The 11,527-nt window shown below is 42.6% G+C and overlaps 3 protein-coding genes across 3 annotated transcripts in view; all 3 read left to right on the forward strand.

Moving 5' to 3' along the window:
• The window catches only part of zgc:65997 (uncharacterized protein LOC794398 homolog), a 125,508-nt gene that overhangs the window by 27,435 nt on the left and 86,546 nt on the right, over positions 1-11,527 (forward strand). The window lies entirely within an intron of this gene.
• On the forward strand, positions 5,164-7,451 carry LOC134022548 (myelin and lymphocyte protein-like). The gene is made up of 4 exons (XM_062464140.1): positions 5,164-5,319; positions 6,092-6,253; positions 6,631-6,759; positions 7,019-7,451. Exons 1-4 carry the CDS (start codon positions 5,239-5,241, stop codon positions 7,091-7,093), a joined length of 447 nt encoding a protein of 148 aa, XP_062320124.1. The 5' UTR covers positions 5,164-5,238; the 3' UTR covers positions 7,094-7,451.
• On the forward strand, positions 7,582-9,896 carry LOC134022547 (myelin and lymphocyte protein-like). Its single transcript, XM_062464139.1, has 4 exons — positions 7,582-8,066; positions 8,848-9,015; positions 9,124-9,249; positions 9,377-9,896. Exons 1-4 carry the CDS (start codon positions 7,974-7,976, stop codon positions 9,449-9,451), a joined length of 462 nt encoding a protein of 153 aa, XP_062320123.1. The 5' UTR covers positions 7,582-7,973; the 3' UTR covers positions 9,452-9,896.

Below are 11,527 nucleotides of genomic sequence, written 5' to 3' on the forward strand. Positions count from 1 at the left end.
AAGAAAACTTTCCATAACCCTGTCATGGGGTTTGGCAGCATTTTACATGTTCATTTCACTGCTTAAAGAGTGAAGTTGTAGGTACTTCTACATTCCATGTATGTGTAGGCCAATGTTTGGCTGCACTTATGAGTTCAGTATCTCCTCCCAAAAGTTCAACAAGAACAAAAAAAGCCACAGAGTGCTTCTCGATCTTTGTGTTGGATCAGGTTCACTGGGTAGCGAGGCAGTGCAAAAGTTAATGATTACAAGGCTGGTTTGACAGCTATACTTAGATGGGGAGGTTCAGAGGTTCAGAACAGGAGTACCTGACAGAACAGAAAGAAGGCTGGGTCTTTAGATGGAGGGAGGAGTGGCATATCTGAGTATTTGTTTTTGAGATTTACAAAGAACTAGATGTACCACCTATCATTTTATCTTTAACCTGATATCTCCCCAACCCTAATCTTGGATGGCAAAACATCCAGATGGATTCCTAACCTGGAAATGCCGCAACACAGCTACAGTGTCTTTCTTATTCATGGAACGCAAAGGACACGCCATTCACAATCCTAACGCACACAGACACATCATTTACCGTCCTGTTCCGCCACATTCCTGTGTTTCCATGGGGACAACCACATTTATTTGATCCTTTTTTGTCTGTGACGGTGGAGGATGTTAACAACCCCAAAAATGCTTGAAGGATACTCCCATGGCAGGGGATCTATGTACTATAATACTGTACTACACAATACTATGGTTGGAGTAACTATAGGACTCTTCAATGCACAGTCAGAGCACATGCCTCAAGGAAATGTGATTGGATGCATTTCCAGCTGTAATGATTGTCGTAATTCAAGTTCACCTCAGAGATGGAGTCTGGTCCTACAGGGCTCTGTGGCCAGTTATCTTCATATCACACGATCGACACTGAAGCCTATCACTGTTTGTCACTGAAATGTTTAACAAGAATGTTTACACGCTCTTTTCACATATTTATTTTCATAGATAATGTGGTGAGCGGTTAGGGAATCGGGCTAGTAATCAGAAGGTTGCCAGATCGATTCCCGGCCGTGCAAAAATTACGTTGTGTCCTTGGGCAAGGCACTTCACCCTACTTGCCTCGGGGGAATGTCCCTGTACTTACTGTAAATCGCTCTGGATTAGAGCGTCTGTTAAATGACTAAATGTAAATGTAACAAAGCCACAATGCTTGTTTGAATCACCAGACTATCTGAGACTCATGACCCTCAGCTAAAACAGAGACGTAGGACAATAGTCTGTAAAGACTTTGACCCTCAGGTCTACATGAATACATAAGGCTGGTGGACTCCTGTCTTAAACTACTCTGCAGTGTTGTAGATTTTTTTCTATAGAGATTCCCCGCTGTGATAGCCGTAGAGTGTAGTTTCATGTTGACTTCTTAGCAGTGAATGTAGGAGCAGAGATCTGAGAAGGATCACCCAGTTCCCAACCATTCTCTAAGCAGAGCCTTGTGTCAAAGACCGGACCCAAAAAACTGATGGGTGGGATCTTCCAACAGGTCACTTTTCAGCACCCTGAAAAGTGATCCCGTAAGTGGAGAACCCTGTGCAGAGCAGTGCCTGGTGGGAGGGGGGGACAGAGGGGGAGGGGGGCAGGAGGTGGGCAGAAGGGGGGGAGGGGGGACAGAGGGTGTTGCTGTGATCCAGGTCTGTGTTCACAGCCAGAGCAAGGACACAACCACTTCTAGTATCTCGTTTTGCTGGTGTTTTTTTTTTTTGTATTTCGTCTGTCTGGCACTTTAACACTTTTAATTACACAGAGTACTGAGTACTTGGTGTGATATTACTCATCCTGTTTTAGCCATGTTAAACTGTTGTGTACAGGGGAACGGTTGAATATCCTGTGGAACCAGATCCACCAGTCTCAGCTGTGGCTAGCTGGGTCAGCCTTGGGCTACCAAAAGTTAGCCAACTATGTTGCAACACAACATAACCTTCTCCTGTGGTTACCTGGCTGTTTACACACCACAGTCACCATAACACAACTGCTGAACTGTACTGCGGTTCTGTACAACCTATGGCATATGGCAGGTGGCACAAAAATGTGCCACCTGAATTGCTCAATCTATTCAGTCTAAGACTACAGACAAAATGATTAACTAGAAACTGTAAAACTCTGAATAAACATTGTGTAACTCTTGTTTTCTATTGTACACCCATCTCTACCTGAGCTGTGGCGTCGGATAAAGTAATGGTATTTGCAATCAGTGCAATATACTTTGTTTTCAGTGTAGTGTATGCCTTAAAGTGTGTGACACTGTACCAAATATCTATCAATCAAATTAGTAGTAATAGTAGTAGTAGTCAGCGCAGGAGGATGAGAAGGAGACCAAAGGCATATCAGCGGATGTATATTTCACTAATCAAACACACTGTATGCATTCAAGTCAATGAGGAGTGATTGCTACATTATCCCTGACCTATCTTAGAAAGATGCTGGCCATATTTAAAGTTGTAAAAAAAAAGCCTTTGTGGGCTCTGAAGGGGGCGTTGAGGTCGGAATTAGTCTGTGAGCTGCCGTTCTTCTCCTCTTCCTCTCTCCCTCCCTCGCCCCTGGTCATTACTGGGTTAACCATTGCACCTAGTGTGGAATAAGATCTTTATAAGATCTTTGAACACGCTCTGTGGACCTGGAATCAGCCTGAACAAACCTTATCACAATTGAACAAAGGGCTTAGTGAGCCTGGGTCAGGGGTCAAACCTACTGATGCCAGACTGGGCCTCTCCTCTGTGGGCTCCCCACACAGGAGTGACAGAGTAAACATTTATGTGGCTTCCAAATGGATTTACCATACCGCTAAAATAATGGTCATACTATTGTCAATGGAGGGTGAAGTGCAATTGTAAAATCTACATCTAGATGTTATTTGAAGTAATGCTGTGTTAGAAAGAGAGAATGTACAAAGAAAATGAGCACAAATCTAAGAAGGAAGAGAAGTGCAGCAAATATAACAGTTTACTCTCCAGAATATTAACACTATTTTTACCATTCCGGAATGTTCTACGTCACCATGAGTTCCATTTTACATTTACATGAATAAGAACTGCAGCAAATGGATGAATAGCCTAACTGTCAGTCATATGACACACCTCACAGCCGAGGGCAACAACACACATGTAGCTTTGACTTTCAGGGCATTGGCTTGAACCACTACCTGCTGTTACTAGAAAGACTGGAAAGGCACTGCAAGGTTTTTCAGGCGTGTTTCAGTGCATGTTCTTCAGATCAATCTGCTTTCACTCGTCCTGTCTCATACACAGATTGTGTTTCTTTCCACTGTCTTCTACCTTTTCACACTGTCTCTGTTCCGGTGGATCACCTTATAAGTGCACATACCACATATGCTTGCCAAAGCGGTGTGGGTTCAAATCCGGCTGTATGCAGTAACGGCCTGGGCCCGTTACTGCATGCCAGAATCAGAATCAGAATGGGATTTATTCGCCATGAAAGTTTGCACAGACAAGGAATTTGCTTTGGCAGGAAGGTGTATACAATAAACATAAAGGGACCTAAAATTTAAATATGTGGACTATCTATACTAAGGGTACATAAACTAGCAGTACTAAGTGGAATTAGAATTTAATAAAATATACAATAAAATACAATATAAGTTGCCGTAATTTACAATATAAAAATACAAATATTACAAAAAATACAAATGTACAAGATACAATTTTGTAATGCAGTGCAAAAAGCAGTGTGTTTTAAGCAGGAAGTCTTTAGAGTCAGTGTGGACCCTTGGCCTTGTTGAAGAGGCCAACAGCGGAAGGGAAGAAACTGTTTTAGTGGCGTGAGGTATTGGTCCTGATGGACCGCAGCCTTCTGCTGGAGGGGAGTGACTGAAACAGGGAGTGTCCAGGGTGGGAGGAGTCGGCCACAATCTTCCTCGCTCGCCTCAGGGTCCTCGAGGTGTGCAGGTCCTCGAGGGTAGGCAGATTGCAGCCAATCACCTTCTCAGCAGTGCGGATGATACGCTGCAGCCTGCTCTTGTCCTTGGCAGTGGCAGCAGCGTACCAGACGGTGATGGAGGAGGTGAGGATGGACTCAATGATGGCTGAGTAGAAGTGCACCATCATTGTCTTTGGCAGGTTGAACTTCTTCAGCTGCCGAAGGAAGTACATCCTCTGTTGTGCTTTCTTGATGAGGGAGCCGATGTTCAGTTCCCACTTGAAGTCCTGGGAGAGGATAGTGCCCAGGAAGCGGAAGGACTCCACAGTGTTGACTGGGGAGTCACACAGGGTGATGGGGGTGAGTGGGGCTGTGTTCTTCCTGAAGTCCACAACCATCTCCACTGTCTTAAGAGCATTGAGCTCTAAGTTGTTCTGGCTGCACCAGGTCGGCCGCTTCCCACCTATAATCAGACTCATCTCTACCAGAGATGAGCCCAATAAGGGTGGTGTCGTCCGCAAACTTCAGGAGTTTGACGGACGGATGACTGGAGGTGCAGCTGTTGGTGTACAGGGAGAAGAGCAGAGGAGAAAGAACGCAGCCCTGAGGTGATCCGGTGCTGACGGACCGGGAGTCAGAGACTTGTGTTCCCAGCTTAACGCACTGCTTCCTGTCAGACAGGAAGTCTGTGATCCACCTGCAGGTGGAATCAGGCACGTTCAGCTGGGAGAGCTTGTCCTGAAGCAGGGCGGGGATGATGGTGTTGAAGGCAGAGCTGAAGTCCACAAACAGGATCCTGGCATAGGATGCTGGGGAGTCCAGGTGCTGTAGGGTGAAGTGGAGGGCCATGTTAACTGCATCGTCCACAGACCTGTTGGCTCTGTAGGCAAATTGCAGGGGGTCCAGTAGAGGGTCTATGATGTCTCCCTCTCCATACACTTTCTGTCTCTCTAAACTGTCACAATCATAAGGAATAACGGCAGAAATAACCCCCAAAAAACTAAAGAGAAACCAACACCACACCTTCTCCTTGCTATGCAGAATGAGAACAAAAAAAGTCTGTTACTCTAAGTACCAGCAAAAACAAACCAGACACTCATTCTCATCTCATGAACAAAGGGCCTCTCCCCTCACTAACGCACACACCCAGGACCTGATCAACTGGCATTTTAGAGGCATGACAAAACAAGCAAGCATGAGTTAATGACAAGTGACAGGGTGGGTCCAGAAATGGGGCAGCTTTATAAAGAGTATTTTCTCATGTAATGTTTCATTGTAGAGAGGAGGTTGTGTTAGGTAGACAGGCACACATTCACTAAGATTATGGCCTCATCCAGCCACTCGTTACCCAGTGGTGGTAATGTCTTCACCACCATACCGGACATCTTCTTCATTCCTGAGTTTGTAAGTAACGACCGAATCACCCTCTGCTCTGGGTTATGGGCTAGCGTCCAGTTTCATCCCAGCAAATATACAGTATACTTGACATGGAAAATGTATCATTTCAGATATGGCTGTGGCTCAGAGATGGTATTGATTTCTTAATGTGATATTGTAAAATTTAGACCACTGCAACTTTTTCTTTCATAAGTTGAGAAGGACAATTTTGTGTGAGGAACAGAAGGGTACAATTTAAGAGGCAACTGCAAATGTTACCATTCTGTTCCTTATTCAAAATTTTCATTCTCAACTTTAAAAAAATGAAAGAAAAAGGTGCAGTGGTCAAAATTTTTTCCAGAGCTGTATTTTGAATCAGCACAAACAACGGCTATGTATGAAGGGAAGCTGTTTTTTGAAACGTTCCTCAATACCAGTACTAAACGTACAACAGTCTGGGCTGCTAATTTGGGTTTATAAGAAACATACAGCTTGTGAGAAAATCTCTTTTCAATCTTAATGTAAACCTCAATTAACGGCGCAATTTGGAAACCTCAACACAGTTAAACCACAAAAGAAGTGTTATTAACTTCAAATATGAGATTCATATGAAAATTAATATTACGCAATGAACGTTGGAGTGAATAACAATCAACTTTGTTTAACGGTGTGTTTGTGGAAAGAGGAGACACAGAACGAAAGAAAAAATGTGCGAGCTGTATTTAACTGACTGTGTGTACAGTATGTGTGTGTGTGGGCCGTACATAGTGATCATGTGTTTTGTGTGTGTGTTGGGCAGGTGTTTGGGGGTCTTGTGTGGACCCTGTTGGCCTCCACTACAATTATGGTCAACCCTACAGGCTATGTGATGTTCGTGTCTCTCTTCTGCTTCGTCATGACCACAATCTGGATGCTTATCTTCGTCTGTGGGTGCAACCAGCGCAGCAACTGGCCAACTCTGGTAACGCACGTCACCTTCACTGCCAAGTCACACAGAAAGAAACAAAAAGAGAAAGAATAAGAGAGAAAAAGAAAAAAGTTTCACAAAAGAAAGAGAGGAACTATGCTCATTATGACCACATTGGTATCCAGTATTTTGTTAGCTGTTGTACACATATACTGTAAGAAAGGCTGGTAGAATCAGCCAATGGGACAGTTGCTACAGGCACCAGCCCCACCCATGGAAACCTACAGTAGTATTGTACTAGACACTGCATCATTCCTATTGATTTAAGTGAGTTTTTTTCTCTGCTTGCAACGTTGGAAATATCAAACCCATACAGTGTTCTATCCTCTAACATTCCATCTGTGTCTTCTGCTGTCTCTGTCCCACTTCAGGATGTAGCGTACCATTTCCTGGCGTCCCTCCTCTACCTCAGCTCCTCAGTAGTCCTGGCTTATTTCATCCTCGTGCTGCAAACAGCCATAAGTGGCACCGAGATTTCCAAGTTATTAATTGCTGCTGTGGTAGGTTTCTCCTCTCCCTTAAATTCATAAAGTATATTCAAATACTAAAACTACAGTTATTTGCTATCATGGGCAGTGAAACCGCCCATGTTATAAACAATTCATGTTATAATTCACATGCACAAATACATGACCATAACCCAAATAATCTAATACAGACCCTGACCTAGTAAAATCATATGTGAATCAACATTTTAACTTCTTCAGTCAATTTGAGCAGATTTACGATTTTCTAACTTCCTTTTTGTTTGAATGACAGGTGATGTCTTATCTGGCAACTCTATGCTACTTCCTCCATGCCATCTTCTCTGCCATCAGATGGAAGTCTTGCTGAAGACCAGCAGCATCCACAAAACAGTCTGTGACTCATCTGCTATCTGACTACACAGATCTCAGATCAGATACGAGACACATTTACCTGAGACATTTACACTGTGCCAAGCCAATGAAAACAGACCTGAGAGACCACCCTACTCTTTTGTTAAATTATATGAATTACCACCAACTCCTTTTATTTTACAATTTCAATCAAATCTTTCAGTATGACTGACATGTATAAAGTTTCAAAAACAAATTGTATGCTTTTAGATTGTAATCTATTGTACATTTGAATTTTATTTCAGACACAAGCTCATTTGAATGTTGGCATATACTAACATGTGACTGGAAATAAAAATATTTATACAATCCCATATATTTGCATGTTGCATATACCTGAAAGAGACAGAGAAAAGAGAGAGAAAGTCTGAAGCTTTTTAAAAGATTAATAATCCCTTTCTTTAAGATACCTGCCTAACTGCCTGCATGAACGGAAAGAAATCAGGCTACACAATTTAACGATTTAAAATCGTTTTTTTGAAACATTGGGAATGCAGAATTATATATGGTATTTTGCATAAGTCTTCCGCACTGGGATGGTACTGAAAGGGGAGAGCCCATGAAGATAAACAATTTCAACAACCCGCACAAAACTCGACCAAATTACATTGTTTGTTAACCCTCATGAACCACGACCACTCCCACCTGCTTTTCGCACCAGTTGCCCTCTTTCTGCGGATGAAACGGTCACACCAGTCTTTGAAGGGTGTGTCCAGGTGGGAGCCATGGCCAAGCAGGTTCGTCTAGTTTAGCATTTCTTGAATTGGAAGTTACCAACCTGTTGCTCTGTTAGTTGGCAGAGTGTGGAGTGAAGCTAGCCAACGGAAAGCACAGCGATGGCAGCCACCACGGCCCAGATAGTGGGTAGTCTACCCAGTGGTTTGGGTGTATGCACCACGGCGCCGGATATCTTCTATCTACCGGAACTGGTAAAAAAAAACACATCTATTTATTTTCATTTATTGTCTTCTTGTATGACATTTAAAGTCATCAAGTATTAATCATACAATTTCATAAATGAAATTCGTGTTGCAATCAGAAGAGTAAACATCCTAAATTGCATGTAGGACTATTTATATGACAATTCAAGTAAATTATAATAATGTAATAAATATAATGAATGAATTATAAAACTGTATTCGTTATGGTTTACGTAGGCCTCTTCACCATTTTTATTTAGTACTTTTGTAAGAAGATGCTGGTTTTGAAACCATGACTTATGTTGGGGTGTGTGTAAAGGTAACAGCCTAGGATGAGGTAAACGAACTTGATTTGAAATACTAACTTCACTAAAACATTGTGTTACATTGTATTCCAATACACTTAGATGAATCGAGCTTGAAAACATTCTGACAAAGTAATACTTGTAGCGCTTTCTAGAGTAGAAATAAGAAATGTATACTGAGAAAAATCAGTACCCTGAAGGCATGTTAAAGAGCACAATGAACACCAGCAGTGGGGGAGGGTACAGAGAGGACCAGAGCAGGGAGAAAAGAGAGAAGAAGAGAGGGGGGGGGGGAGTAGAGTGGGTCAGATCCCATTGGTGGGGGTTCAGAGCATCATGGCAAGTTGAATATTATCAGGCTCAAGTTGTGTGTGTGTATTGAATGTCTGATTTTGTTTGATTGGGCAGTACATGTATGTGTATGTTGGCAATGCATGGATACCTGTAATTACTGTGCTCTCATTTCTCTATTTGTATTGACACAGATCTTTGGGGGTCTGGTGTGGATCCTGGTGGCATCTACACATGTGAACCCAAATAACCCCCAAGGCTGGGTGATGTTTGTGTCGGTCTTCTGTTTTGTCATGACCTTCCTCTGGCTCGTCATCTTCGCAGCTGGGGGCCACAAGAACAGTGGAGGGTGGGCCGCAGCGGTAAGTATGTTGGTGTTTGCAAGACTAGAATAAATCAAGCAGATCTCAGATATTCCACGTGAGAACATGCTTGACCCAGGTGTGTTTGCTTCGTATTGCTCCATCCAGGACTTTGCATACCACGGTCTGGCGGCCTTCTTCTACCTCAGTGCGTCTGTGATTCTGGCCGAGCTCACGATCAGACTAAAGACTGAAGGTGGCTTCAAGCACTACCAGATTGACATTGCTGCTGTGGTGAGGCCTCAACACAAAAATAACATAGTCAATAGTGTCAACAGCTGGGATTGTCTGTGCAGTCTGAATGAGCAGCACGTGTGACTATTTGCATTCCGTTGAAATTCCTCCCTCCCTTTTCTTTCAGGTGTTTTCGTTCCTGGCCACGCTTTTTTACTTCATCCATTTCATTTTGTCATCCATTCGATGGAAGTCGTTTTAAAGGTCATGGATTGGACAGTGTGTGTTTTCTATGTGTGTCTGTGTGAGAGACTGAAAGAAAGGACGTTATCAGACCTGTCACTCTCCATAGATTGTATACCAACAACTGGAAACCTTGCAAAGGGTTGAGAAAGAAAGGGTTTTGTTTATTTTCACTGATATATAATCTAATCAAATAGCTTCTCACTTGTAAAATATTTTTTTATGGGGAAATCTGCACCAGATTGTTGTTGACACACGGTTAAACGTCCCTGACACTGCCAAGTATTTTATATGATCTCTACCTTATCAGTAAAAATGTTTTATACCGTACATAACTATCGCTAATTACTTTTGATATCCAGCTGATATGTGAATTATATTTCATTAGGTCTGAGGTTGTCTCCACTGGAATTTTTATAGAAAGACTTCTTTTAAAATTGTAATAAAATACCCAAATAAACATGCCACATTCTCTGTGGGATTTTCTTCAATGTTAACCCTTACAAAATGTTCACTGATAAAACTAAGACTTGACAGCTAAAAGGTATATTGAGGTTTGTATTTGTTTAATTACTCAAGAAGGGTGGCTGTGTTGAGTAATCCCTTTAAAATGACACTAAACTGACATCTAAAAAAATGACACTATCTAAAAAAAAATCTAAAGACCTAAAGTCTTTAGATTTTTAGCCTATCAAACTGTTCATTTTCATTTTCATTTGCAAAAAATCTCCAACTTGTGTGTGTGTGAAAACAAACCAATGACCTTTCCTGGAAAAAAGACCACACCCCAATACCTGCTGCTCTTATCTCTTGAACTTGTGTGAGACAAGAATGTAAAGATGAGAAGAGGAAAAAACGACACAAAAGAAAGGCAAGGACACTGAGAAGTACCAAAAACAAAGGGAGAAAAGGGAAGACGATGACAAGAAGACTGGTATCTAGAGGGAGACAGCCTACAGGGTTTATTTACCTACAGACAAGAGACACGGTCAGATGGCAGACCCATCTCTTAGGACACAAAAGGTCTATTTTAAACACATCCGTGTTGACACTGTCCACTGTGCTGAGGGAGGTATTGTAGGCAGTTTGTCAGGAGGCCATGTTTCTCTGGGGTTGCTTACATACAGACGATTATTGGAACGAGGTTTGCTGGATTTAAGTTGGAATGAAAGTTTACAGTAACAGGGTTTTTTTTGCTGCTGTTTTCTCATGTGACACTTGTCAGACACTCGTCAGATTTACTTGTATTTCTTATAGATAAATAAAATGTATATAATCTACGCCATATATTTTTTAAGATACCAAATTATATAAGCAAAAAGTGAATAGTTTTGAGATACTTCCAAACATCAGTCTCTAGACGTCTTATGTTAATATATTAATAGCACCTCCATCTGACCAAAAGTGTAGCACTACACCACATAACTTCCATCCATCTAACCTACCACTTCAGACTTCCACTTCAGATGGCCAGCTAATGGGTCTCCACTATGAGCCCCTCCTGCTGGTGTGACAGGCTGCCCCAGAGCAGCCACACAGCCTGGAGAGCAGCACACCAACCTGCTTCTTCCTGAGGACTGTCTTTATCTACCGTCTCCCACGGGGCATGAGCCAAACTGGGGTGAAGACCACAGCAGCACCTCCACGCACGCACGGACATGCATATGAACACAAACATAAATACACAGACACACACAGAGAGAGCGACCTGCTGGGACGGCTGACATTTACCAGGCAGACAGGAGACCACAGGGGGTCATAGCGTGAGTCAAGGAACACACACTCACAGGTCTGATCAAACTGGGATAGTCACTGCTGAGATGCAAACTCTTAAAGCTATCTGTTTACTAAGTGTTACAGTCTGGGGAAAATCAAATGAAGAGAATATTTTGAAGCTATTCGGTCCTGAGAATTAGTCTCCAACTGTGCGTGGCGAGTGGTTGCGGTCTCTGTAACAGCAGAGCGGCATGTGGGTGGGTTTCCTCAGTACGTCTGAAGACTGAACCCCTGCTGAGAAAGTGACACTGGCTGACAGATGCAAAGGGGATAAACAGGAAGCGCATCCATCACTTCCTGTGCAAGTTGATTGTTTATG

The sequence above is a fragment of the Osmerus eperlanus genome, chromosome 6, assembly GCF_963692335.1.
Source record: "Osmerus eperlanus chromosome 6, fOsmEpe2.1, whole genome shotgun sequence".
Taxonomy (NCBI): domain Eukaryota; kingdom Metazoa; phylum Chordata; class Actinopteri; order Osmeriformes; family Osmeridae; genus Osmerus; species Osmerus eperlanus.

Excerpts from the sequence above, each read along its gene's own strand:
- LOC134022548 (XM_062464140.1), top strand. The coding sequence starts at position 5,239 with ATGGCCTCATCCAGCCACTCGTTACCCAGTGGTGGTAATGTCTTCACC. Across the intron at positions 5,320-6,091 it reads TCTTCTTCATTCCTGAGTTT|GTGTTTGGGGGTCTTGTGTG; the intron begins GTAAGTAACGAC and ends TGTGTTGGGCAG. Across the intron at positions 6,254-6,630 it reads GCAGCAACTGGCCAACTCTG|GATGTAGCGTACCATTTCCT; the intron begins GTAACGCACGTC and ends GTCCCACTTCAG.
- LOC134022547 (XM_062464139.1), top strand. The coding sequence starts at position 7,974 with ATGGCAGCCACCACGGCCCAGATAGTGGGTAGTCTACCCAGTGGTTTG. Across the intron at positions 9,016-9,123 it reads GTGGAGGGTGGGCCGCAGCG|GACTTTGCATACCACGGTCT; the intron begins GTAAGTATGTTG and ends TGCTCCATCCAG. Across the intron at positions 9,250-9,376 it reads AGATTGACATTGCTGCTGTG|GTGTTTTCGTTCCTGGCCAC; the intron begins GTGAGGCCTCAA and ends CTTTTCTTTCAG.